Here is a 27,833-nt window from a genome sequence, read left to right on the forward strand (position 1 = left end):
GTATACTACTAGTACATTGAAATTAGTATACTTATTACATAAAGTATACTTGGGAATATACTTGAACTATACTTAAGTTTACTCCATAAAATAAACTTGGAGGTATACTTCCTTTTTTATAAGGGTGACGTGACTCCATGACGTTCAGGGCGCCTCCGTAGTTTTAACACCTGCTTGTTCCCTCATGGTTTGTTGTTGATCTGCCCAGAAAGATGAATGTAAAAACAGGTGATATTCTCTAACTCCATGTGGGATACCTTCCTCTAAAGTCTTGTTAAGAGATGTCTTTATCTACTGGATGAATAAACCATGAATTGTGCTGCTGGCTAATGGTTTAAAAACTTGAGAACTTTATTAAATTTGTTGTCTTGTGACCCCATGAAATAATGCGATATGTACTTGGGACCTGTCATGGCCTTAGTGTGGGTTGTGTGGAATTGAATTTTTAAAAGCTTGAGGTGCTGAAAGTAGAGGTGTAACGATTAATTGGCCGATTATTGAAAACTGCCTGGTTTTGATAATCGTATAATCGATAATAAAAAATATATAATATAAAATCGATAATCATAAATCGTAGTCATTTTTCAAGTGAAAAATCCAAACATTCTCGTTTAAGCTTCTCAAATGTGACGGTTAGTCTTGTCTTTACATAGTGAATTAAATATATTTGAGGTTTTGCTCTGTTAGTCAGACAAAACAAGGCATTTAATGATACAATCTTGGGCTCCAGATAATTGTGATTAGCAATTTTAACTGTTTTCTGATGTTATAACACATTAATATCAGTTAATCGCAAAAATAATATGCAGTTTGTTAGTTAGTTATAGAGGCCTAGATGAAAGTATCCAGTGTTTGACAGGACAAAAAGGGAAAGAATTAAACCTGCAGTAGGCAGAATGTTTTTGGCATCATTGGAAAAAACATTCCATAATAACCTTTCAGCATATTGTAATTCAAGTGTTCTGAGAGAAAACTAGACTTCTGCACCCCCTCATGGCTCTGTTTTCAGGCTTTAAAAAATCTAGACCATGACGGGAGACAATCAGGTCATTTCAGAGAGAGAGCGTTCCTATTGGCTGTGCTCTGGCTGGTGGGCGGTGCTTGGTATTTCCTCAACTGATCTCAACATGGCAGCTGGTTTGCAAACTTTCTCATTTTACAGCTAAACAATACACTACAAGATGTTTCTGAAAACATTTGAGGAGAGAAATAGGCATTACAGTAACAGTACAGTAATAATTTTGATCAGCGCTGCCCAGTTTGACCGTTTGATCAGAGTTCGTGAGTGATTGACAGCTGCTCAGAGACGGCAAGGCTCCAGCTCGGCTCTGATTGGTTGCTTTCCTCCGGTCTGTGAAATCTTGCAGATGCCATTTGGAGCACCGGAGGACACCGAGGAACATTACTTTTTTCAGACTACCTGTCTCATGCACTACTGTCAGGATATAGTGACAGTACATACATACATACACATTTTCTTCTTTCTTAATTAATGTAATCATTTTATGACCCCTCAGCAAGGCTGGATTACCAAGCAGACCTCAAGGTCTCAGGCCTCCAAAGGCCCTCAGAAAACATTTTAATTTGATTAATTGTAACTTTGTGGAGGAGCATGGCGATCTGCACCACTAAAGCAGAATATCAAATGACATGCTGAGATCCTGTAAGCGGGTCCTGTCATGTCTCGATACTTTTAAGACCTGCATTGTCATCAATTTGGCTGACAAGGTGCAGTTTTCTGAATTACTTTGTATTTAATCACAACAACAAACCAGGAACCATGTATTAGAGGAAAACTGTTCACAGTGTACACAGAGAGGGGGCCCAGCAGCTGAAACACAGGTTGAAGTGTGTCTAATGTAGTAATGTGTATTTACAGTACGGTCTGTATGTTGTATAAGCTTAAACAAATATTAATCTTACTAGTTTAGAAATTGTCTATAATTGTACAAAACAAAAAAAAGTATTTCCAGGTTCATGTCTCCAGTCTTCCTCTTGGCTGCCGTGCTAACAGTTCAAATTCAACAGATTTTTGAAGACTGAATAAATAAATAAATAAATAAATAGACTGCACAACAGTTTGTGGAAGCTGCTCTTTATTTGTAAAAGAAAGAAAAGACTTCAGTCATTGTCTGCTACACGTTCTAATTACATAAAGAAAATATCTGCGGAGACAAACGCAGAGAATATCCTGAATCAAACTTAGGTAGAGTCAAATTTGATTGAATTGCTTTCATATTTCATACATCTTTCACTTTTTGAACTCAAAGAACAGTCAGTTTTTTTTTTTATATACACACAGAGCAGCCGATCAACAGTGCTCCTCCACTCCACCCTGGTCCTCTGGATCTTTTATACAATTAATTTACATCAAATCTGTGACCCTTTTTTCCCCCCGTTAGCGTAGCGACAGCTAACCGACAAGCAAGACACACTCCGTCCTCTCAACCCTCCCCCCCACCCGCCCGCTCCCACTCCCGCTGAGGAACTGTAGTGTGGAAAGATGTGTGCAACATGAAGACAACTCTTTCACATTCAGAGTAAAGGCAGCCTTGAATACGGTCAGTGAGTCAATGGCATGCCAAGCTTAAAGCAAATGGAGCCCACCACCCAGTGCGACGCTTCAGATTCGTGGATGAAGTGTTGTTCAACTAGACAGGAAACTGATCCATTGCAGAAAACCCTAGGCACAGAATCGACTATATACTGGTAACTGACTCATACTCTAACCCCTGCACTTGAAGTACAATGGAGATTGTGAAATCTTTCATCTAGTAAAAAAGTTTCTTAACACAAAACTCGTAGAATATTTAGTGCTCTATCATTCCGCTTAATAGGTGTAATTTTATATAATAGCTATTTTTTAACTCTACCTCTCAATGATAGTCTGAGATCCTTGTTTAATGCTGAAGCACTCCCACAGGTGTTCAATGTACTGTAGATTTTACATTATTTTTTTCCCCCAATCTTAAACCAATAATCATAAATAAATACAAACAACACACAAGGAATGTCTACTGTAAACACGGTAAAAAAGACAAAAACTAAACAGGTGTAAACGCCATTAGCATCACTACTTAGTGACAGTTAAATAATTGTAAGGGTGGGTGACTGATGATCGGATCAAGAAAGGGAAGGACCGCTCTCCTTTTTTTTCCTTCCGACCCCTCCCCCGCTGAACATCAAGCCTTTACATCCAACCACAGTATTTCCAAATACATAACATCAAAGTTTCTCAGCACCCATATCTATCTTTACAGATTACACTGTAAAATGGATAAGGAGTCCTCTTTAAGGGGGGTTTAGACAGCAGCATCACTCGACGTCTCGGACAAGTTACAGAATAATGGGTGTGAGCTATCGCCAAAACGTCATTTGGACATGGTTACCATGGTTTCTGACAGTCGCTGCACCATTGTGTTCTTGACATGTCTGTGTTTGGGTGTGTGTGAATGTTTCTCTGAAGAGTTAGACTGCAACGAGGACAAAGCTTTGCTGCTAAGTGTTTCTTCTTCCGAGAGACACTTTTTTCTTCAAATTACATGAACTGCATCTGCAAGAAAGGCGACGGACCATATTAGTGAAAGGCTAAAATGTGAATAGAAATTATTAATAAGTCAATTTGACTGTTCGCTAATCCCTTCCCCGGGACAGCGTCGTCCAATCATAGCCTTAGCAACCGTAACTAGGCACAGCAGGTCTGTCAAGCTTTGAATTTATGTTGAAATGGTGTTCATGGGCAGGTCCTGTTCCTTTTTATGGAGGACAGAACATGCCAAAATTAAAAATAAAGCAATCAATAAATAAGTGACTCAATAAATAAATAAATAAATAAATGCAGTCATTAAATGTAACAAAAATAATATTGAAAATAAATGTAGCCATTAAGATTAATTAATAAAATGTGACAAACTTGTATAGATCTGATTTAATTTGCTTCTTTATGTATCTTTCTATTAATTTCCTTATTTATTTACCCTTCTGTTTAATTTTCTTTTTTATTTATTTATGCATTTATGTTTGTTAATTTTTTAATTCATGTATTTTTTTATTTATTTTTCTTTTAATTTATTTTTATTATTATCTGAGGTAATGTAAGCCACATTAGCTGGCATGTCAGGCTAACTAGCTTACCACCAACAGCAGCAAACAAGCGTTACTTTCAAGGCCAAGGAGCATTTCATTAGCTGACCACAGTAGATCAGAATTTAGGCTACCGTTAGCTGCCCCGTCCTGCTCTACTGGATTTGAGGAAGTTTACACTCCAGCCAACGTTAGTAAGTTAACGATACATTTGTCAAACACATTGGTTAGTTCTCCTAAAAGCCTTTTTGCTTGAAGTAACAGTCTGATCACTTTTTCTTCTTCATACCTTACAGGACTAACTAGCTCAACACTGCAATACATCGATCATCAGGATGCAGACTTCTTGCCTGGAAGCTAAACTATGAATCCTGCTATAGACCAGACCGCCAAGACCACGCCCCCCCCCCGCTTTGGGGGACAGTAAACCGAAGTCCCTGTAGACGTTAATGCAATTTGACGTATTTGAATCATAATTTTGATGAGTTTGTATGCATTAATCTCTCGTTAAATTAGTTTTATACATGTCTAATAATTATTTTGTGACCGTGACTGAACCTGAGCGTTCGCAATACCTTAATAAATTAAAGTTGATTGCTGTCTTGCCCCGTCCAAGTGGATGAATGACCCAACACAGTGGTGACACTGTTTTTACTATAAAGCTACATATTTGATTGAATCACCAGGTATCGTTAGACTTAGTGTTGTCTGTAAATAATCCACCTGTTAATAGCCAACTGAGATTTAGCTGGAGACGACAGTCTGATGCTGCTATACTGTATGACTGTACTGCAGCGGCCTCCCACTCAAGCCAACTTATCCATCAGTAGTAAACTGTCACAACATCATTTAGCCATTTACCACACTGACAGTGATTATTCACGTAACTTATGTGCCTCCAAGCTCAGTGTGAAAGCCTCGGTTAACCAGCTACACAACAGCTTTTCTGCATTTTCCCATTTCTCTCCATGAGTGACAGCGCGTTTCTATCCCCCCAAAAGGAGGCGTGGCCTCGGAGATGACGCAATGGCGGTCTGGTCTATGGCAAAGGCATGACCTGCCCTACTCTGCCTCTGATTGGCTAGTGCTCGTTGCCTTTGTTGACTGGATTGGTTAAGTTTAAGGCATGAGGAGTGAGATTGGTTAGGGTTAGAGTAAGAATATCAGGGAGGAGGCAGAGTAGGGCGAGTCATGCCTTCGCCATAGTGGGAAAAATATTGCTGCCTGGGACCTTTTAGCTTTAACCTCAGTCTTTTAGCATGATATCATACAATCATCAAGTGCATATTAAAGACCCTTTTTTCCTTTTTTAAAAACGATCAGTTGGCAGTTAAAAATGCGAAGATTACTTCTGACTACATATGTGTCCCATTGTGTTTGAATTTTAATGACAAAACGACTGTCTTGATCATTAACTGCATATGTGCCGTGTACGGAAAGCTTGACTTAGAAGGACAGAGCTTAGCGAACAGTCAGCGAGTTGAATTCAGCAGTGGCTACAAGGTTCAGAGGAAACAGGTTTGAGCAATACGTGATGACGGTGGAACGAACAAAGGGTCAGAATGAGTCTGGCTGTGTTAAAGACGCAGTAAAGACGTCAAAACAAGCAAGAAATCCAAGCAGAACAGAATAAATGAGAAAAATACATGTAGCATCTAATCAGATGGCATCAAGTATATATATATATATATATAAAAAAAGAAAACAAAGAAACAACAAGGGTGTTAGCACTGGGCATGCAACACATGCAGGTGCACTCGCTAGCAAAGAGCATGCTGTACCTAAAGAGATGCTCTACAAGAAATCCTTGAGAGAGAGGTGTGCAAACGGGTCCTGTCCAGGGGCTCGGAGAGGACTCTGGCTGGAAGGACTAGAGGCTGCGGAGGGCTATTTCAGGAAGAAATACAGGAAGTAGGAGGACCAGAGGAGAAGTCAGAGAGTCAGTACAGAGACTGAAGGAGGGATGAGATTAGTTTGGAGAGGCTGTGATGTATGAAAGAAGGGTTAATAAATAAAAGGAGTTGTTGGAGGGGTGGGGGGGGGACGGGGAGTCAAGACAAGGGAGATGATTCACAGTTTTGTCCCTTTCAGCTCAGGAGAGTGAAGGGGCCCATTGTTGAAACTGTCATCATCTTCAGCAGTATTCACACTGACAACAAAGCTTACACAGTGACTAATTATGGTACACGTCACAGCACAATGGATACACCTATTTACCCAACCTGATAACTGCGCAAATAGATACTGACTTCATTGTGCATCAGCTCGGCGGCGTGGTCAGACTGCCGTGCACCCACCTGAGCACTAGACACAGAGCCGAAGGGGTTAGGTGGCCTCATCACAGGCTGGGAGTACATCATGGTGGGCGGATTCATCATCCCCATAGAGCCCATTTGTGGAGGCTGAAGAAGACAAGTCATTTCAGTGATGGTGTAGTTCAGTCATTTGCTTTACAACTTTAAAGCCAACATGTGTAGGATTTATATGTGTACAGATCATTTTCATTATCTGCTGATTATTTTCCAGATTTATTGATTCATCATTTGGTCTGTATGTCAGAAAATTGTTTCTCAGAGATCAAGATAACACATTTTAAATTGCTTGTTTTGTCCAAAACCCAAATATATTTAGTGTATTACAAATAGCCCCATTTCAGAAGCTGGAAGCAGTACAGTTTGAAAAAAAATATTAAAAAAATTACTCAAAATTGTTGCAGATTAATTGTTTCAGCTTCATCTGTGAATTTATATATATTTTTTACAACCACTAGGGGGCACCAAACTCAAACATTTTCCAAACTCTACACATACTGGCTTTTCATTCAACATAATTTAAGCAGCAGAGGGGACTATTAGACGTCCCACACTGTAAATCAATATGAAGACTAATATCATTTGCATCTCAAGACCAGTGCTAAATAATCTACGTGTGTACCTTCCACAAATTTATTTTCACTTCCAAATCAAAAAATTAATAATTAAGACAACCTTGTGTAAAATGAAATATTTATACGCTGGGTGTACTTTAAATAAAAAAAAACTATTGAGAATCGTCCACCCTTCATTTCATTTATAAAAATTTAAAAAATATTCATAAGAGCAAAACAACGGCTCACTTGACCCACTTTAAGTGCATATACTGTAATTAATCTAGAAATAATAAATAGGTAAACAACAAAAGGCATTTATTTTAACTGTTTTAGCAACATTCAGAATGTGATTTTTTAAAATTCAAAACAGATAAAGACTGAACAGAAGCTACACACACTATATACATGTATGTTACAATACTGACCATGCCATATCCCATCATGCCTGTGGGTGTGGTGGCGGGGAAGGCCATGACTGACGTTGGCTGGAGAGACACAAACACACCAGTAAGAACAAAAATAACCTCAATAACGATAGCAAACCAGCACAACATTACAACATCCACAGTTATTTGGCACTAAAATAAAAATATAGCAGGAGCAGAAAGAATGAGCGCTACAGTTAGAAAATCTGTGTGTCACCATGGAAACGGGGTTCCAGGTCGTGCTCGGCGCCGCTTTGGGCTGCCAGTTGGTGCCGCCGGTCATCCTCTTCTCCCCCGGCTGGCTCCAGTGCATGTCACTGCAGATTAAGACAGTAGATGTTAGCACCAGCTTGTGACTGCCCTGAAAGCACAAAGCTGCTGCTGTTTCTGTGCAGCAGAGTGCGCGTGTGTGTGTGTGTGTGTGTGTGTGTGTGTTAAAGCCACAGAACGCTGATCCATCACTTACTTTTTCATCGTGCCGTTCCCGATGCCGAGGTCTAAAAAAAGAAGAAAGACAATTCACAGGTGTTAGATGTCTACCCGCAAATATTCAGTCATTTTTGTGCTTTAATGAACATGTGCTTTAATTAGCATTACACTCACTGCCAACAAGGTTGGCCAGGGAGGAGTCAAGGTCATCTGACACCAGCTTATCTGGCAGCTGACCCGACGCCTGGTTGGAGCCACAAAGAGTCGGTTTCAGGATGCCCCCGGAAATATCTGACAAGACATACAGAGATAATAAACCGTGTTAGGTTACAAATGTTCATTTTAAAAGTATTGTGTATTTGTTCAGTTGTACTTTTACAAATAAATGATGGAAATAAGTCCTTTATCGTTCTATCCCTGACAAAGTTTGATATGTTGTATTGTATTATCTTTCGTGCATTGTATGCCTTTATTAGATAGCCGACAGTCAGGAGATGACAGGAAATGAGGGGAGAGAGAGAGAGAGAGAGAGAGAGAGATGGTGAACGCCCCTCAGCTGTTATGAATATCAGTGCTCAGTCTTCTGCTGCGAGAAGAGCTGTTAACATGAATACACTAATGCTACACTGCAATAACATCAGTCTAAAGAAGTTAATTGGTCTCATATTCCTTCTTCAAGACTTATTTTTTATTAAAAAACCCCAGTGGACAATGTCAGTGGGAGAGAAACTCCAATGCAGTTCCCGTGTTTCAGGATTTTTATTCGAGAAATGATTGTGATCATTTTGAGGACAGAATAGTCAGACTGCTACAATAGCAAAAAAATAAAGGTTGAGTAATATCACTATTACATTAAATTTGGCCAAATTAACTTCCAATAATTGTATTCAAACTCAATAGGACCAAATCTAGATGTGCAACCCTCCCAAATAAACAACCAAAAGAGTGTTTAGACAGCTACTTTACAAGCGCTGAGGGTTTATTCTATTCTATTTATTTTAAAAGAAATGCGACACAAGTACATTATACCATGAGGTGCCAAGGTGTAGTCTGAAAGCTCTATCAGCAATACTTGAAAAAAAGAACATAATTGAATCAATAATACCCTAAAGTGCGAGTATACCGGTGCTGCTGCGCTCGCCTTTCTGTTTTTTTTCCACCAGAAGCAGGGTTAGTAAACAGTGAAAATGTTAAGGTGATTACTTTTTTTTTTTATATATCTGTTATTTATTCAGGCTCTCAAACCAGAGTTGGTGATTGTTGGAACAGTGGAAAGACTGGCAAAGACCTTTTTGATGGGTTTTATTTTGTTTCTGTCGAGTTTGAATGAAGTATGTTTTACGACGATCAGCGAGATATAAATAACTGTTGTCTGACTGGAGTCTGGTGGCTTTGGGGAGAGCATGTTAATTGTATGTTTTGTGTGTTAATACATTATAATAATTGTCCAAATCCTTACTGATTCTATTTATTATATATTCACTTCAACGAGCGTCATGCAGCGCACCAGAAAAAGGGCGAACAATAGCATGTCCACCCGGGTGTCATGTCTTCATCACTGCTGACTGCAGAGTCATTTGTGCCGGGAATGAATGCCGATTGTAACCTTTCCCACAGAAGGTAAAAGCCAGATGTTAAGTGAGATTTTTGTCCAGTGGGAAAGGGGCTATAGTGACATTAAGCACTTTTGGGCTGTTTGCAGATACTGACAGAGGTGTGATAAAAATAGCGCAGAGAAAACAACAGTCTGTTCTTGTACTGGTGACATGCAAGACAGGACAGGAGTGTTGCAGGTGTTTCAGCTGTATCTGACGTCAGGACCAGATACAGCGCTCTGACACAAACTAGTACAGCATGTTGTGTTCCTAATATGATTAATCTGGTATTTCGTCAGTCATTAAATCAGTGGACCACACAAATTTGTTTCTTTAAAGCTTCTATGTTTGACTTGTTTCCTGCATTACTCTTTTTCTCAGCTGAGTGACTTTTTGATTTAGTTTTTTTATCAAACATTGGACGAGAAATACAACTGACTCTACCTTACTAAAACACAGAAACCTATTGCACAGGTATTGCATGTTCCCTTATATGTAAATACAAAATCCTCACCCTCCGAATTGAGGCTGTTGCTGCCTGCGGCTTTGGCTCCAAAAACTGACTCAAAGTCCACTTGGAGTCCTCCTGCTGACTGCGGTGGAGCGGCCTGTGGCGTCGAGTATCCTTCACAAGAGATGAGAGAGAAGACGGCTGCAGTTACAGAAGATCCACGAAGTAAAATTACTCTGAAAACTAACTTTTGGTTTCTGCTCTGGCCTGTATAAGTATAGTGTCCATATATATCAATCACTGGTTACTTGAGAGCTGAATACCACCACTTTCTCTACAGAATAGAAAACTAGCATCGATCTACTGCTGAATGTGCTGGAGCGAGCCTTCGGTACCTCTGAATAGACCTGCTACAGTAGAGGGCTCAGTGGGGAAGGGAGCCTGGTGTGGGAGGTGCTGGGCAATGGACACTGGACCACAGAAGGAGTCTGACACGCCACAGGAAGCAGGAAGAGGAAGACAAAGAAGAGAGAAAGGAAGAAAAAGAGCAAAAGGAAAAAGCATTTCAAGGCCGGGCAAGAGAGTCAAGTAGGAAATGACAGCAGAACAGGCAGGAAGAAGACAGCTAACATGTCTAACACTGTTGTACTAACACACTACACTTTTTTTAAATTCTGTGTGTTTTAAGTCAAGGGAAGGATAAAATAGTGCAGAACAGTATTGTAGCAACCAAGAGGGAGGGATTAAAGGAATAGTATTACATTTTGGGAAATAGGTGTATTCGCTTTCTTGCCAAGAGCTTGATGAGAAGATCAATACCACTCACATGTCTGTACGCCAAACATGAAACTACAGCCAACAGCTAGTTAGCTTAGCATTAAGACTAGAAACAAAGGGAAATAGCTAGCTGTCCAAAGGGAACATAATCCACGGTACGTTGCGGCTTTATGCAAAATTAAGCTATTTGATTGGCTCTGTGGAAACGGTATTCCAACAAACTAATGCACGAATAAGGTTACCTTGCACGGCAGCTGGATTCTCGCGATGCCATGAGATCACGCAAGAATTGCTTGGCAGGCTTCAAGTACTGTGGCAAGCCCACAGACTTTACATAAGAACTGGACGTAGTCAACTGTGACGTCACCCATTGGTTTGTGGATTGCCGTTTTGAAGCCTAGGGTTTGGCATTTTGGCCGTCGCCAACTTGGTTTTCGGCCGTTGCCATGTTTTTTTTTTGCAACCGGAACTGACATGAGAAGGTAGTGCTAAGTAGGGTTAAAGTTGTAAGACGAAAACACGGACAACTCCCAGACTGGACAACGCCGTGGTAGCGACCTTTTACTAAATGAACATCATGCTGTATTGAAGAAGACTTGAAACTAGTGATTGAGACCCTAAACTCATGTTTACAATGTTTACTGAGGAAATAAATCAAGTGAGAAGTAGGGTCATTTTCTCATAGACTTCTATACAATCAGACGTCTTTTTGCAACCAGAGGAGTCGCCCCCTGCTGGCTGTTAGAAAGAATGCAAGTTTAAGGCACTTCAGCATTGGCTTCACTTCTCAGACCCCGGAGCTGCCCACTGGTAGTAGCAGACAAACGGACAGATATGAGCGCGTCATCAATCTTCTTCTCATCTAACTCTAGGCAATAGAGCGAATAAGTGTATTTCCCAAAATGTCAAACTTTCCCTTTAATATTATGACCACATTTCTAACATAAATATCAATGTAAGAGCCCTGGGGGTATTGCATAAGGTCCTATGTTTGCCTCAGGGCTCAGGAAACATAGGCGGGGATGGTGAGCCATCATAGTACCTGAGATGGAGTGTTCTATCCGCACTGTGCGTTTGTAATTGGTTGAAACGGATGAGTTTGTGTCAATAAAGGGATTGTAACGATCTGGAGAATCAAAAATAAGGTTGGTAAACAGGTTTCAACTTAAAAAAGCTCTACGGCATGTTTGTAGTACAATGCAACACCAAACTGTTCATTAAAAGAGAGGATGAAAGGTAACTGTAAAGCAAAATGGTTGTATGTCCTCTATTGTGGGACCATGGAGGGTCCTGGTTGATACATTATGAGGTGTTCTCACTAAAAAAAACAACATACTTTGAGCTTGATCTGTAATGAGGATCATTGTACAGACAGACAAAAGAAGATAATTAAAAGATTTGCACAGACAGATAATCAACATTCATGCAAGCTAGTCATGCTTATAAGTGACAACAGAGAAATGAACAAGAGCGACAAGACTTCTTGAGGAGAAACAAAATGAGTCGTTACCACCAAACATTTCATGACCGGATGTCCTAGAAGAAAAGCTAACACCGTCTGAAGACACGACAGGTAAGTGAGTGGCATCGACAACGAGTTTTGAGAGGAAAGGGTTAAGGTTTGGCATGGATTCATCCCCGGCTTCAGCAGAGGTGAAAGGATCTAGGCAGGCAGAGGAAAGAGAGACAGACAGAGAAAAAAGACAAAGACAGAGAAGAGTGGAGAGGAAGAGGTGGACATCAGAGTCAGACAACATCAAGAGAAGGAGAGCATGCAGAAAAAGGTTCAGAAAAGTCCAGAAACACAGATGTTGGTTGGAGGTGTTGAGGAGGCAGCTCTTTACCTGCCCACGCCGTTGCCAATGGAAGCCCTGTAGAGCCTGATTGCATGGAGGGCTGAAAAGTTGACTGAAGGTCAAAAAGGTCACTCTCCATCTTCACCGCACTGCAGACAGAAAAAGAAACCCAACTAATGTTTACCCCTTTACAGTGTAGCGACCAGCTGCAAGAAGAATGACATCACCGCCCACCTGTCAAGAGTTCATTCATGTTTCCCAAAGTTAACGCCCACAGTCATCCAATCACAATCGTTATGAAACTGACCTCCACGGAAATCTACTAGTGTGTGTCTCAGAGCGAGCCGATCAAATCAAGCAAGAGGTGGGCTTTACTACTGAACCACTTCACCTTCCTGTTTTGATGTAGATGTGGTAGGCCTAGCCAGCTAGTTAGCTGTTGGACTGGGAGAGGGAATTCATATCTCATGTAGGCTACTGTCTTAGAGAGAGAGAGAGAGAGAGAGAGAGAGAGCGAGAGAGAGAGAGACCATATTTTTCTGTTGCCCACACACAGCCCTGCACCGCGGTTTTGCCCATCAGCTTTGCCAATGTGTTTTTGAAGCGGCCGCGGTAGTGGTGCGTCTCGGTGTGATCAGCCCCTTAAAATGGTTAACACAGGCTTTGTGCTTTTAAACAGAGTACAGTACTAATCCCAAATTTGATGAAATAATCGTGAAAAAGTGTAAACATAATATAGTTTCAATGAAGAGTTGGAACGAGCCGATACAGAATTTATATGTGATCCTTTCAGACGGATGAATTTTCTAACCTTAAAGCAGCAATAATTAAAAGGGGATGGATGTTAAGGGACTAAAAAATTGCAGCATGGGTATAAAATAGTTCAAAATCATATTTCATAACTAAAGAGATATAAGACGTACCCATTAGAGCAGCTGGGTGTGGAGAAGAGGTCGATGGCTGCTGCTGTGGTGATAGTGCCCCCGGTGGTGGAGATCGGCGACGTATCAGTGGTGGCGAAGGAGGGCCTCTTGGACAGCTCTTTGAGCCGCTGTTCCTGAGTGAGAGAGAAACTTGAATTCAAACATACAGGCAATATCAATGCATGTCTAAGAGGTGTACAGCTTTTTTTTCAAAACAGCAAAGCCACCTTCAGAGCTTTGAGTCGAGCCTGTTCCTCTTCGAGAGCCGCCTGCTTCTCCCGCTCATCCACTTTAGTGAAAGACATCCCCGTGCTGGCCAGTGATGAGACTGCGTTTGACAGAGTGCTGGCCCTGCAGCAAAGACACAAATTCACTCTGAATTGATTGATTTATCCATTTCATTGGCTTATTACATATCCATCATTTTTTTATCTCTTGTGTGCAGTCTGGTCTCAAATCATTTTACTGTTTACATTTGTACCGTCTTATTATCAGCTCGTCCGTCATCAAATAAAGTTCGACTGATTGATTGACTAGACGCAGCACGATCTGATAAAACTTTGAGCAATATAAATTGAAAGGCGGTCTCTGCGAATCACGGAAAAAGATGAGAGGAATTCAGAAATAGTGATTGATGGGAGGATTACTGTACCTGCTGGCTGCAGTGGAGTCTTTGACCTTCTTGCCCTCTAAAGAGGCCAAGTGCTGCTCCAGAGCTTCGAGAAGGCTACTGGGAGCCTGCCGTGACAGAAAACAAACAGTCAGCAACTTCCTGAAATGCAGAAAATGTAGTCTGCATGGACATCAAGACCATAAAGGACAGTGGTGGGCAACCAAGAACCACTACACACCATGAAATACACCAGACAGCCAATTTATGTCTTTGATTAGGAGGTTCAATTTACCAACTTTGTGCTATTAGTTACCCACCACTGATCGATGACTGCATTCCCGCCAAAAAAAAGCTACTTTGGATGAGAGTAACATCTGTGTGGGATGACGTACTACGACACCACGACACTTTCAACAACCTGGGGCGCTGTTGAACCGGCCGTGTCTAAGCACAACGGGGCAGCCACTGTACAGGAGATGAGCTACGCTGGTTCACACAGTCAAGAACGCGACCAAAAGTGAGCAGAATTTACCACAGCGAGTATTTTTTCCTTCAACTGTTTTTTTCACCACGATGTAGGAGGACAGAGTCAGAGCAGAGGCATGCAAAAAGACAACACTGAAGCAAGTCACGCACACAGAAGAAGAGTGAAATGATAGTACTTACACAAACTGTGAACTAAAGTGGAAAGATAAAGGGGAAAATACAGAATATAAAGGTGGTGACAGTCAGAGGGGGGGGGGGATGCATTTTAGCTGCAGTTCTCCGGGGGTGATATACAGACGTAGGCAAAATTGTTGGTACCCTTCCGTTAAAGAAAGAAAAACCAACAATGGTCACTGAAATAACTTGAAACTGACAAAAGTAATAATAAATAAAAATTCACTGAAAATGAACTAATGAAAATCAGATATTGTTTTTGAATTATGGTTCAGCAGAATCATTTAAAAAAACAAACTAATGAAACTGGCCTAGACAAAAATGATGGTACCCTTAACTTAATATTTTGTTGCACAACCTTTTGAGGCAATCACTGCAATCAAGTGATTTCTGTAACTCTCAATGAGACTTCTGCACCTGTCGACAGGTATGTTGGCCCACTCCTCGTGAGCAAACTGCTCCAGCTGTCTCAGGTTTGAAGGGTGCCTTCTCCAGACTGCAGGTTTCAGCTCCTTCCACAGATGTTCAATAGGATTTAGATCAGGGCTCATAGAAGGCCACTTCAGAATAGTCCAATGTTTTGTTCTTAGCCATTCTTGGGTGTTTTTAGCTGTGTTTTGGGTCATTATCCTGTTTGAGGACCCATGACCTGCAACTGAGACCAAGCTTTCTGACACTGGGCAGCACATTTCGCTCCAGAATGCCTTGATAGTCTTGAGATTTCATTGCACCCTGCACAGATTCAAGACACCCTGTGCCAGATGCAACAAAGCAGCCCCATAACATAACCGAGCCTCCTCCATGTTTCACATTAGGTACAGTGTTCTTTTCTTTGGATGCTTCATTTTTGTGTCTGTGAACATAGAGCTGATGTGACTTGCCAAAAAGTTCCAGTTTTGTCTCATCTGTCCAAAGGACATTATCCCAGAAGCTTTGTGGCTTGTCAATATGCATTTTGGAAAATTCCAGTCTCGCTTTTTTATGATTTGGTGTCCTCCTCGGTCGTCTTCCATTAAGTCCACTTTGGCTCAAACAGTGACGGATGGTGCGATCTGACACTGATGTACCTTGACCTTGGAGTTCACCTCTAATCTCTTTGGAAGTTGTTCTGGGCTCTTTGGTTACCATTCGTATTATCCGTCTCTTCAATATGTCATCAATTTTCCTCTTGCGGCCACGTCCAGGGAGGTTGGCTACAGTCCCATGGACCTTAAACTTCTGAATAACATGTGCAGCTGTAGTCACAGGAACATCAGGCTGCTTGGAGATGGTCTTATAGCCTTTACCTTTAACATGAAGGTCTATAATGTTCTTTCTGATCTCCTGAGACAACTCTCTCCTTAGCTTTCTGTGGTCCATGTTCAGTGTGGTACACACCATGATACCAAACAGCACAGTGACTACTTTTCACCCTTTAAATAGGCAGACTGACTGATTACAAGCTTGAAGACACCTGTGATGCTATTTACAGGACACACCTTAGTTTAATATGTCCCTATGGTCACATTATTTTACATCTTTTCTAGGGGTACCATCATTTTTGTTCAGGCCAGTTTCATTAGTTTGTTTTTTAAAATGATTCTGCTGAACCACAATTCAAAAACAATGTCTGATTTTCATTAGTTCATTTTCAGTAAATTTTTATTTATTATTACTTTTGTCAGTTTCAAGTTATTTCAGTGACTATTGTGGGTTTTTCTTTCTTTAACAGAAGGGTACCAACAATTGTGCCTACGTCTGTATATGTCTGGTCCCCATAGCAAAACACAACAGTATGTGCAGTTTATATTGAAATAGGTAACATCTAACTGTCACTGTGCAGATTTACTGAGTGGATTGCAATTACAGTGATTACTTTAACACCTTTATTTACTGTAGAAAGAAGGAGAAGAAGTGGGGAAGGGCAAGAAGAAAAAGGAGGAGAAGTAGAAGAAGAAGAACAAGAAACAGGAGAAGAAGACCACCTCCTCTGGCAAAACATGCGCTCGAGAAGGAAATCATGCAGAGTGTCTTATTCTGAAGAACATTTGTGTTGCGTGTGCTACACTCTAGTTGGACATAGACAATGATAAAAGAGCAGTTGGAGCTGGAAACAAGAGAAAGAAAGCAAGGAAAGACTTCCTATTAAGAGAGGAAAACCTGATTTCAGATTCCTTTTGAAGGGTCGGTGCTCACCTGTGAAAGATCTGGAATGTCTCCTCGATCGATGCCCACCTGCTGTTAGACGAGAAAGAAGAAAACCAGGTTACAATCGTGTCTCCGCAGCATTAAGACGCACGGCGACAAACATTTAGTGTAATTTACCTCGGCTACTTTGAGGAACTCTGATATCCGGGTCATTCGGGTTAGAAACTTCTTGTAAATGTCCAAACCTTCTTTACACTGAATCTTCTTCATGTCAAAATATTTCTCTATTTGGTGAAAAAAAGAAGAGATTCAAACGACCAGCCACAAGATATTGGGACAAAATCAAAAGACAAAGAGACGGTTGAAGGTGGTCTTACCGAGCAGGTTGATAATGCCTTCGTTATAAGCAGCAAAGAGCCTGATGGAGTCTTTGAAGAGGAGCATGAAGGCGGCATTGATGACTCCATTAGTCAGCTCGTTGGCATTGACCTGAGGGGAAAGCAATCATTTATCTTACAGCTTCTCCACGGCGATTGGTCGACGTAGAAAAACAAAGGCTGTATATTGTGAACGACGATAATGCATCTTGCAGGTGCGATCTGCGCGCTACAAGACGGGCAGCTTTTTACCACACGAGCCGCCTGCAGAGCCGCGGGAGGCTTCACCTTAAACTCACATTGAAATCGAGGAGGGCATCCATCTGGTTCTGAATAATGGGGATAGTCTTGAGCAGCTTCTCTGTATTCATGGTCCGCATCACGCCGTCCACTCTGTGTGGACACGTGTGGAGTCGGAGCAGGAGAGGGCAGAGAGGAGAGGGGGAAGATGGAGAGGAGACAGAGAGATGGATGAGCAAGCAGTGTAGCTCCTAAAACACGATAACAGATTGATTTAACGTTCCTATAATGTCCCACAGCACAAGGTGACGCATTCAGTTTACTATAGGGATGCACAATTAATCCAAATTGTATCAAAATAGCTAAATATGGCCTACTGTAATATTCAAATCACAGTCTTTGTTAAAACCTCAAAATTTGTTAAAGGTGAAATGTTGTCAAAATACCATTATAAATTAAATATTGTGGCGCTGCAGCGATGTCCTGGCCTACACATCATATACTACAGACTTAAGAAAAACATCTTTGTTTGGTTCAGATGACCATTTTTCAATGAAAATGAGAATAAAGATTGAATACTGAATAATGAATTATCATTCCCTCTAATATCGCGAATCATATCGCAGTTACAATATCAGTCAAAGTAATCGCAATTACATCTTTTTAAAAATCGTGCAGCCCTAACTTACTATATGACAAAGAAAAGCACTAAATCCTCACATCTGAGAAACTGGAACCAGAAAATGTTTGGCGTTTGTGCATCATTGATCATCATCATTTGATTATCAAAATAGTTTCCAATTAATTTTCTGTCGATCAACTAATCAATTAATCGTTGCAGCTCTAATTGATTTTCTTTTGTATTTAAATCTTTAAAATCACTGAAATTGCAACCTGGCATCTGAAATTATAGTTTTTTGGATTTTGTTTCAAGAATATTTGGACACAAGAGGGCTGAAAAACTTATTTGATTAATCAATTAGTCCACTGACAAAAAAAATGTCAACAATTTTGATAACCAAATAATCATTTAAGTTATGATAAGCGCTGTTTCCTGCTTCTTTAAATGTGAGGATTCACTGCGTTTCTCTGTTCCCTATCATTGTAAACTGAATATCTTTGGATTTTGGACTACTGGTCAAATAAAACAAGTAATTTGAAGACAAAATTGTATTTGGTATAATTCACCAATTTCTGACATTTTTCATACTTAACGATTATTTGTTGAATTATAAAAAATACTTGAGATGTTAATCAATAATGAACATATAGTTTGTTGCAGATCTAAACATAAGAATTCCTTTTTCAGATACATAAAAAGGAAAAAAAAAATGTTCACAGTATTAACATTGTAGAATAATAATAATAATAATAATAATAATAATAATAATACAATAATTCCTTACCCGCGTTTAACTTTTGTGAAGTCAAAGGCAACCTGTCTGTACGAAACGGCTTTTTCGTTCAAGTATCGACTATACCTCCTGATAAATGTGGACATGTCATAACCTGGAACATAAAACGCCAGAAGGAAAATTTACTTTTTTTAAATTGTGCATAAATTCAGAATTACTCTGAACTGAATTCAACAACAGTCAGCACTAAATTGCTACCTTGTAACCCACTTTTGTCCAAAAAATTACTGAGGTTGAATAGTGTATTCCTTGACGCCAAGTATTGGACGAAACGCTGTAAGAAAAGAAGAAAAGCAGTTTAAAAACAACAACCCCAATCTGTTAATTAGTAACTGATTAATGCTCGAATAAACTGCGAGTGTGTGCTGAAGCGTCTCACCTCGTTGCCATAGACCATGAGGTGGTGCGTGGTGATGAGTGACTTAAACACGACCACCCAGCTGGTGTTGGTTGTCCTCTCAAATAGCGAGTCAGCCAGTTGGGGAATGTTGACGTTCATCTCGTTGGTGCAGTGGATCAAATCTGACACAAAAGAGAAGACGTTCATAAGATCATCAGAGGTTCAGCTAATCAGCAGCATGTTTGTAATAATCAATCAAAAATAAATGTGGAATTGTCCAAGGCTGCGAAACAAGTCCATCAAAATTAAATAAATCAAACAGCGACTATTCAAGCTAACTGAAATAAACTACGACTACCTACTTATATGCACATTACTGACTTATGGATATCGAGGTATTGAGTCAAGGATATTTGATATTTCAGCATTAATATCACACCATCGTGTATAGAGCTGACACAGCAGGGAGATTTATCTGATCTACAGTATTTTCTATGGCGACAAAAATTGTAATCTTTATTCTGAAACCAGTTTTCATCTGTTCAGATACATTTACTCCTAGATAACCCAGCGTATTGTGAGTTAATAATTGTCAAGAAGGCCTCGTGTGGAGCTGGTGAGCAGACGAACACCTGCTGCCTACGATGAAAATGTAAAAAGTGGCCACAGATGCACAAACTAATTTTTGTCAGTCTGAGCCAAAAACAGTCTCTGACGTGACTCATGCTTACGTCCTCCACAACAGGTCACATATGTGCAGTTTGGTAACCTTTAAGCAGCATCATCAAACTCCCAAAAGACTGTTTCTCATTAGGGCTGCAAACTAATGATTATTTTCATTGTTGATTAATCTGTGGATTATTTTCTTGATTAATCGATTAGTTGTTTGGTCTATAAAATGTCAGAAAATTGTGAAAAATGTTGATCAGTATTTCTGAAAACCCACGATGACGTCCTCATAATGTCGTGTTTTGTCCACAACTCAAAGATATTCAGTTTACTGTCATAGAGTAAAGAAACCAGAAAATATTCACATTTAATTACTCAAACCGATTAATCGATTATCAATATAGTTGCCGATTAATTTAATAGTTGACAACTAATCGACTAATTGTTACAGCTGTTTCTCATTAATATATTCAAGTGGAGATTTTTCAAAGAAAAGTTTGGTCAAGAAGACAAAACTGAAAATGTTCAAAATGTTCAAAAATGGACCTCCAATGACACAAACTAAACAAACAAACAAACTGGATCACCAGAAAATTATACAGCAACTATTTTGTTAATAATTTCTCAAACACAATTGCCAAACATTTGTTGCTTAAAGCTTATAAAATTTGAAGATTTGCTGCTTTTCTCCATTTTATACAATTGTAAATGAAATATCACACATATCTTATTTATTGGTTTAACAGTTTTATCTAAAAAGAGACAGTAATTTGTTTAAAAAAACTGACATGTGTAATATGTATGTAATTGTAGAATGTTAACTCCTCATGTCATTATAAATCACCCAAATTTACAAAACTATTACTGCAGACATGACCTCAGTGTTCCCTTTTTTCACTGTCATTTCATATTCTAAATAATTGATTGACTGATTAAACAAATAATCAACAGATTAATTGACAATAAATAGAATTGTTTGTGGCAGCTCACTACACTATACACCTGAGTTACAATAATGCAATTATTCCACTCAAAATACTTGAAAACACTGTGAGTAAAGTGCTGCGACAGAACGTTAAACAAGGAAGTGTTCTGCATACAATTAGCATAATAAACAGTAAATCATCATCCGTGCAATCAGGGATCCCTGCAGCAGAAATAGAAACTGATATCATTCATTTTAATTGTTAATGGTAACAAAACATCCTTTTAACAGAGCAACATGAAGTGCAGGGCATTAAAACGTTAACCATACATGTTCTGCCCCACTTCCTCTGCTAACATGCTCATCCTTCATCCATGCGCTGCTGGTTGACTGATGTTAGTCAAAGTGCTAATGACCCTGCCATTCACAGCAGTGATCAGACTGACGGGGTAATTGGGCCTCCCTTTCTGTCCTATATTTGACTTTTGAAAAGGCGGGGGACTTTAAGTAGGACAGGATAACCTTCCAGAGAAGCAGCAGCAGCAGCAGCAGCAGCAGTTAGCATGGGTGGCTGAACTGCCCAGAGAAGAAGATGAGGGAGAGGAGTAGACGAGTAGGAGGGAGGACGAGGAGGAGGAGGAATATGGGGGAGGAGGATACACTGACAGCTCTGTCATGTTACAATCAGCCCGCTAAATATTCACAGTGGCTGACATTAATGACTTCTAATCTGATCCATTCATGGGACACAAATGTGTTCATGTAACAGTCATGACGGTGCGTGACGCTGCTAAACAGGGTGCCATTAAGGCTGGGTTATATGGCGGGAATCAATATAAATCACAACGAATCAATTCAGGATATGTGTTGAAATGTCTTCTGAAAAATATGTTTTTTTATTCATGAGGATATTGTTTCCGATATCCGATATATGCGAAACAAAACGTAATGAACTGTGTTTCAGTGTTTAGCATCACACAAAAGAAAAAAAAAAAAAGTCAAAAACTCAATTTGTTCCTCTTTAATTTGCTTGAAATTATTGATGCAGAGATTACTTCGTGAAACAATTTAGTGTAGTATGATCATAGTGTCATGATACGACTCTAATCCCAAAGTTGATATAATAGTATATAATAGTATCGTTATAATATTGATTTGTCACCCAGCAGCACTAACTATGTGTACGGCTGGGTATCAAACCTAAATACTGTTTTGGTACATAATGTGTTTGTAGCACTGATTAACAAAAATGGTCAAGAATCAAAACGCTGGCATCAAATGTCAGATTCATAATCTTTCTTCTGGGGGCAGCTGTAGCGAGACACTAAACCCAAAGTTGCTCTCCGGGCGCTTTACAGCAGCCCACTGCTCCTAAAATACTTAGGATGGGTTAAATGCAGAGGTCAAATTTCATGTATGTACCTGTCCTGTATATATATGACGAATGTAATAAAGGTTTAAAGGTTCCCCTATGGAGTTTTTAACACTACTCCACAGATCAACAGGTGGCGGTAACACGCCAAGATACACAGCAATGTGTCGGGAAAGGAAGGGAAGAAGAAGGCCGCAAGCTAGAAAACATGGATGTTAACAATGCTGGATTTAAAATACTTTAAAAAATCAAGTATCAAGATTAGAAAAACTCCACAGATAACTTTTACTCTTTTTTATCAGATATTTTCTTATTTCAACCTAAATTTTGCCAATTTCATAGCATTTTTAGGCCAAATTTTCAAAGTAGGACTGCTTGTATTTAGACAGCTTTTAACAACTGAGAACTTCAGCTTTGTTTGTTTAATAAAAAAAAGTAGTAGAAAAATGTGTTTAGATATTTCCCAAAGTAAAGTAACAAGCTATTGTTCTGGTATTAGTATCAAAACTCAGGTATCTTATTGACACTAGAAAGTCATTTTTCAAGCAAAACTGCCAAATATTCCCTTGTTCCAACTTCTCAAATCAGAGGGATTGTTGCTTTTCTTTGTCTTATGTGACAGTAAACTGAATATCTTTAGGTTTTGGACTGTTGGTCGGACAGAATCAAGCATCACCTTCACCATTGTCTAAGACCAAAAGATGAATCAATTCACTGGGAAAGTATTTGGCAGATTATTCAAAAATGAAAATAACTGTTAGAGCAGGCAGACCTGGATTCTACTTAAAGTTTACATATGAATGATAACACTGAATTACTGCCCAGTCCTTATTATGCATAAGGCTGGGACTCAAACTTCAAAATATGTCAGATGCATGTAGTATAGACCGACCAACACAGGATTTTTGAGGCTGATACCAACATTCCAGAGTTTAAAAATCAGATAATGATTAAACAGTCTTTATTAATTTTCCTAGTTTTAATTAAGATTTTGACAATTTTAGAAAGAGTGCTAACTGCTGGCCTTTAGACAAAATATAACACTTGAGAATTTTGGCTTCTTTTGTTAAACAAAAGAAGCGTTTAGTAAAACAACACGTTTATATTTCTCACAGTAAGGTAATAAAAAAAGGACAGAAAAGCATGTGTTGTATTGGCACTAATATCAAAACATTTCAAGCATATTTAGCCATAATTGTGCATTCCTATACTTCCAATACTTTCTCTAAACTGTGGCTGCTCTCCATCTCTCTCTTTCGCCTCATTTCACCTCAATGTTGTCATGGGCAATCTGGCCAAAATCTAGTGCAGCGAGGAGTATAGCTCGACCAACACAGGATTTTTGAGGCTGATACCGATATTTGAGAATTTAAAAATCTGATAATAATTAAAAAGTCTATGTTAATTTTACTGATTTTAATCAAGATTTTTCCCATTTTAGAAAAAGTGTTAGTGTAACTGCTTGACACCATTTAACATTTGAGAATCTTTTGTTAAACAAAAGAAGCGTTTCGTGAAACAACATGCTTATAAATTTCTCACAGTAAGGTAATAAAAAAAGGACAGAAAAGCATGTGTTGTATTGGCACTAATGTCAAAATATTTCAAGTATACTTAGCAATAATTGTGCATTCTTTTACTTCCAATACTTTCTCTAAACTCTGGTTGCTCTCCTCATTTACAATATTGTCATCTCTCTACTAAAAGCATAGTGGCCATCATAAAATGGCCATAAATAATACATTAAGGAGTTATAAAAAAAAAACATTGTTCCTATTCTGTCAGAAGAAAACACACACAGAATCCATCTAAACTTATAAAACAAATTACCCAACCTCCGTTATGTTTCGACATAAAACAAGAGGTCATGTATGTTATCACACATACATTACATATACACTCTCTGTTCTGTGTACTGAGACGCATCAGTCACATTGGATAACTGCTGGCTGGGTTGGGATGAGCCAACTGAGTGTAACTCTGCCAACTTTCACTCATCTCACCTCGGGGGAGTCACCTGAGTCGCACAACAGGTGTGGAACCTGCAACTTTAACATTAAGCCAAACATAATCACTACAAGTAAACCATTATTACCAGTTAATAAATCAGATGTATGCTCTATTTCACTCCACAGACCATCACAATGAGGTCTGGAGTCTGAAAATACAATATACACTGAACTCTTATGATGACGCAGGACCTTCATAAAAGAACACTTATATGACTGCCATCATGCATTTGTGCAAGTGCAGATCGATATGCAGAAAATGTACCACTGCATCTATACTAAGTACAGACTGGACCGTGACTCCTCTGGACTGGGAAGTGCATCAGACTAATGATCACAACCAGGATTTAAGCTCTTATGCTTACGTCAGGGGTACATGCAGGAGTGTGTTTGTGTAGGAAGGAAACTCACAAAACCTCAGCTGTGATTTTTTGAAGCATCGTGACACCCACCATGAGGAACATTAACTTCACCAATGTAGCCTGAAACTGACACTTGTCCTGCTGCAAGGTGCACCAACATGGGAGATGATGTTCATTTTCAAGGCCTGAAAAGAGTGGCAATGGGGCCCACTTGCTGTCACTGATTTTAAAGGTTTATCCTGTTAGATAATTGTCAAACACATCCTGATTTTATTGCTATATAGGCTAAACATTCAAGCTAATAACTTCAGCTGTGATTTTGTTTTAAGCATCATGACACCCTAACCATGAGGAACATTAACTTCACCATGTAGCCTGAAACAAACACTTGTCCTGCTGCAAGGTGCACCAAGATGGGAGATGAAACTGGATTCCTGTAAATGTTCATTTTAAGGGCCTGAAAGAGTGACAAGGAGCCCCACTTGCTGGCACTGATTTTAAAGGTTTATCCTGTTAGATAATAGTCAAATACATCCTGTATATGTGTTGCTATGTAGGCTAAACATTCAAGCTAATAACCTCAGCTGCGATTTTTGAAGCATCATGACACCCTAACCATGAGAAACATTAACTTCACCAATGTAGCCTGAAACAGACACTTGTCCTGCTGCAAGGTGCACCAAGATGGGAAATTGGATTCCTGTAAATGTTAATTTTCAGGGCCTGAAAAGACTTGCTGACACTGATTTTAAAGGTTTATCCTGTTAGATAATGGTCAAATACGTCCTGATTTGTTGCTATGTAGGCTAAACATTCAAGCTAATAACCTCAGCTGTGATTTTTTTGAAGCATCATGACACCCTAACCATGAGGAACATTAACTTCACCATGTGTCATGAAACACTTGACACTTGTCCTGCTGCAGGTGCACCAAGATGGGAAATTGGATTCCTGTAAATGTTCATTTTCAGGGCCTGAAAAGACTTGCTGACACTGATTTTAAAGGTTTATCCTGTTAGATAATGGTCAAATACATCCTCACCAATGTAGCCTGAAATAGACACTTGTCCTGCTGCAAGGTGCACCAAAGATGGGAGATGAAATTCCTGTAAATGTTCATTTTCAGGACCTGAAAGAGTGGCAAGGGGGGCCCACTTTGCTGGCACTGATTTTAAAGGTGTCTCATATTATAGATAATGGTCAAACACACATGTATCCTGATTTGTTGCTATGTAGGCTAAACATTCAAGCTAATAACCTCAGCTGTGATTTTGTGAAGCATCATGACACCCTAACCATGAGGAACATTAACTTCACCAATGTAGCCTGAAACAGACACTTGTCCTGCTGCAAGGTGCACCAAGATGGGAGATGAAACTGGATTCCTGTAAATGTTCATTTTCAGATTTTAAAGGTTTATCCTGTTAGATAATGGTCAAATGCATCCTGATTTGTAGGCTAAACATGCAAGCTAATAACCTCAGCTGTGATTTTGTGAAGCATCATGACACCCTAACAATGAGGAACATTAACTTCACCAATGTAGCCTGAAACTGACACTTGTCCTGCTGCAAGGTGCACCAAGATGGGAGATGAAATTGGATAAAATGTTCATTTTCAGGGCCTGAAAAGAGTGGCAAGAGTGGCCCACTTGCTGGCACTGATTTGAAAGGTTTATCCTGTTAGATAATGGTCAAACACATCCTCACCAATGTAGCCTGAAACAGACACTTGTCCTGCTGCAAGGTGCACCAAAGATGGGAGATGAAAATCCTGTAAATGTTCATTTTCAGGGCCTGAAAGAGTGGCAAGGGGCCCACTTTGCTGGCTCTGATTTTAAAGGTTTATCCTGTTATAGATAATAGTCTAATACATCTGTATATGTGTTATGTAGGCTAAACATTCAAGCTAGAAATGAACAAGAGAAAGAGGGGAACAAAACCAGAAGCTAGTTTGACAGCTATTTCTGACAGAAATGCTTCTTTAAAGCCCTTGTTAGTAACGTGTAGCAGCATGTCAACAAGGCCAGAGCAGCTTGATGTTACAACAATATAATCTCCACTGACTATGAAGCAGCAGTAATGCTAACAGCTAGCCACTGAGGCCTTGTAGCTTCTCCACTCCAGGCGCCATATCTCAGACAGTTAGCTCGCTCCCCCTCGCCTCTAGTGAATGTTTAACACTTAATACATGAAATAAAACATCATAAGATACTCACAATCCAGGTGTTTCTTCTTGGGGCCCATGACTTCGTGTGTTGTGGCCTTGCAGACTGTCTTGGAGACGGCGGATCCCGTCACACTGTGCTGGGCTGCAGTGATCCGGTCCGTGATGCTCTGACCCGACATCTTCTCCTTCTTCTCTCCACTCAGTGTCACAAAAACACACTAAAATATATAATCTAAAGGTGTTTTAAAAAGAAATAATAAAACCTCCACCTCCTCTACAACCGTGCCTGGTTGTACCCTCCTTTTTATCCCACCTTTAGTGGTGATAAAAGAGTAAAACCGAGGCTATAGATGGAGCAGACTGAGACGAGAGGACCACCAGAGGAGGGCGGAATGAAAGAGAGGACAACAACAACAGATTGTTTCTGTTGTTTTAGTGTTTGTTTGTGGCTCCGGTCAGTCAGATCTCAGGGATGCTGGTGATTGCAGCAGGGTCCACTAGCTGACTCATCCGACCCGGGTCTCTTCTGTGTGTCTCTCATCCCGATGTGGCACACCGGATCCCTGCGTCTCTCCTCCTCTCCGTCCTGCTGCCTCCGCTCCGCCGCTCCGCCAGTTCGTCGCCTCCTCCTCCTCCTCCTCTTCTCCTTCTCCTCCTCTCTGCTGCTCCGCTTTAAAATCAAAAAGACCACCGAGGGAGGAGAGTGGTGAAATGGCGGGCCTTGCTTGCTCTCTCTCTTGCAGAGGGGTGGATAAAAAAGATCTGCACACACAACAGCACACACCGCCCTGCAGACAGACAGACAGACAGACAGACAGAGCCTGAATCAGATGTTACACCGCGGAGCTCAGCTTACAGCTGCTGTGTTGTGCTGCAGCAGGTGAACAGCAACTGACCGCAGGCCAGCTGAGAGGAGAGGAGAGGAGAGGAGAGGAGAGGAGGCTCATAATGCTCAGTCACACAGGAGGCCTGCTGGAGGAGAGGAGGAGAGGATGGAGCCTGTATTGATTGAGGAAGGAGTGGATTTACTGTATGCTGAAGTCAGAGCAGGCTGCAACAGGCCCTGGTAGTCAGGCACAGTGAAGCAATGACACTTTGAAATGCATTTTATTATATTACATTATTACATCTCAAATCTGACGTGAAACCACTGTAATAACACTGTAATTTTATTTCCAACATGTAAACAGTCCCAATAAAAGTAATT

The 27,833-nt window shown here is 40.0% G+C and overlaps 1 protein-coding gene across 22 annotated transcripts; it reads right to left on the bottom strand.

The window, feature by feature from the left end:
* Positions 1-2,079: 2,079 nt before the first annotated feature.
* picalmb (phosphatidylinositol binding clathrin assembly protein b) lies at positions 2,080-27,548 on the bottom strand. Of its 22 annotated transcripts, none has more exons than XM_037775396.1 (24): positions 26,676-27,547; positions 19,160-19,302; positions 18,991-19,054; positions 18,772-18,874; positions 17,425-17,518; positions 17,126-17,237; positions 16,926-17,032; positions 16,797-16,838; positions 14,628-14,639; positions 14,001-14,086; positions 13,576-13,699; positions 13,349-13,482; positions 12,474-12,574; positions 12,140-12,292; positions 11,672-11,755; positions 10,248-10,340; positions 9,916-10,026; positions 7,975-8,097; positions 7,844-7,874; positions 7,595-7,694; positions 7,378-7,437; positions 6,333-6,485; positions 5,865-5,970; positions 2,080-3,553 (listed from the first exon to the last, which is right to left on the bottom strand). In XM_037775396.1, exons 1-23 carry the CDS (start codon positions 26,803-26,805, stop codon positions 5,878-5,880), a joined length of 2,253 nt encoding a protein of 750 aa, XP_037631324.1. In that variant the 5' UTR covers positions 26,806-27,547; the 3' UTR covers positions 2,080-3,553; positions 5,865-5,877. The 22 variants fall into 22 exon arrangements, with proteins under 22 accessions (XP_037631324.1, XP_037631322.1, XP_037631320.1 ...); XM_037775394.1 differs by having other exon boundaries at positions 13,349-13,476; positions 18,979-19,054; XM_037775392.1 differs by having other exon boundaries at positions 18,979-19,054; positions 26,676-27,545.
* Between the last annotated feature and the right edge of the window lie 285 nt (positions 27,549-27,833).

The sequence above is a fragment of the Sebastes umbrosus genome, chromosome 7, assembly GCF_015220745.1.
Source record: "Sebastes umbrosus isolate fSebUmb1 chromosome 7, fSebUmb1.pri, whole genome shotgun sequence".
Classification (NCBI taxonomy): Eukaryota; Metazoa; Chordata; class Actinopteri; order Perciformes; family Sebastidae; genus Sebastes; species Sebastes umbrosus.

What these genes read in the sequence shown, in the direction of transcription:
- picalmb (XM_037775392.1), bottom strand. Translation starts at nt 26,805, where the DNA reads ATGTCGGGTCAGAGCATCACGGACCGGATCACTGCAGCCCAGCACAGT. An exon ending in CTCGACTCAAAGCTCTGAAG is followed by an intron (nt 13,483 to 13,575) that starts GTGGCTTTGCTG and finishes TCTCTCACTCAG; the next exon opens with GAACAGCGGCTCAAAGAGCT. An exon ending in ATTGGCAACGGCGTGGGCAG is followed by an intron (nt 12,293 to 12,473) that starts GTAAAGAGCTGC and finishes CTGCCTGCCTAG; the next exon opens with ATCCTTTCACCTCTGCTGAA.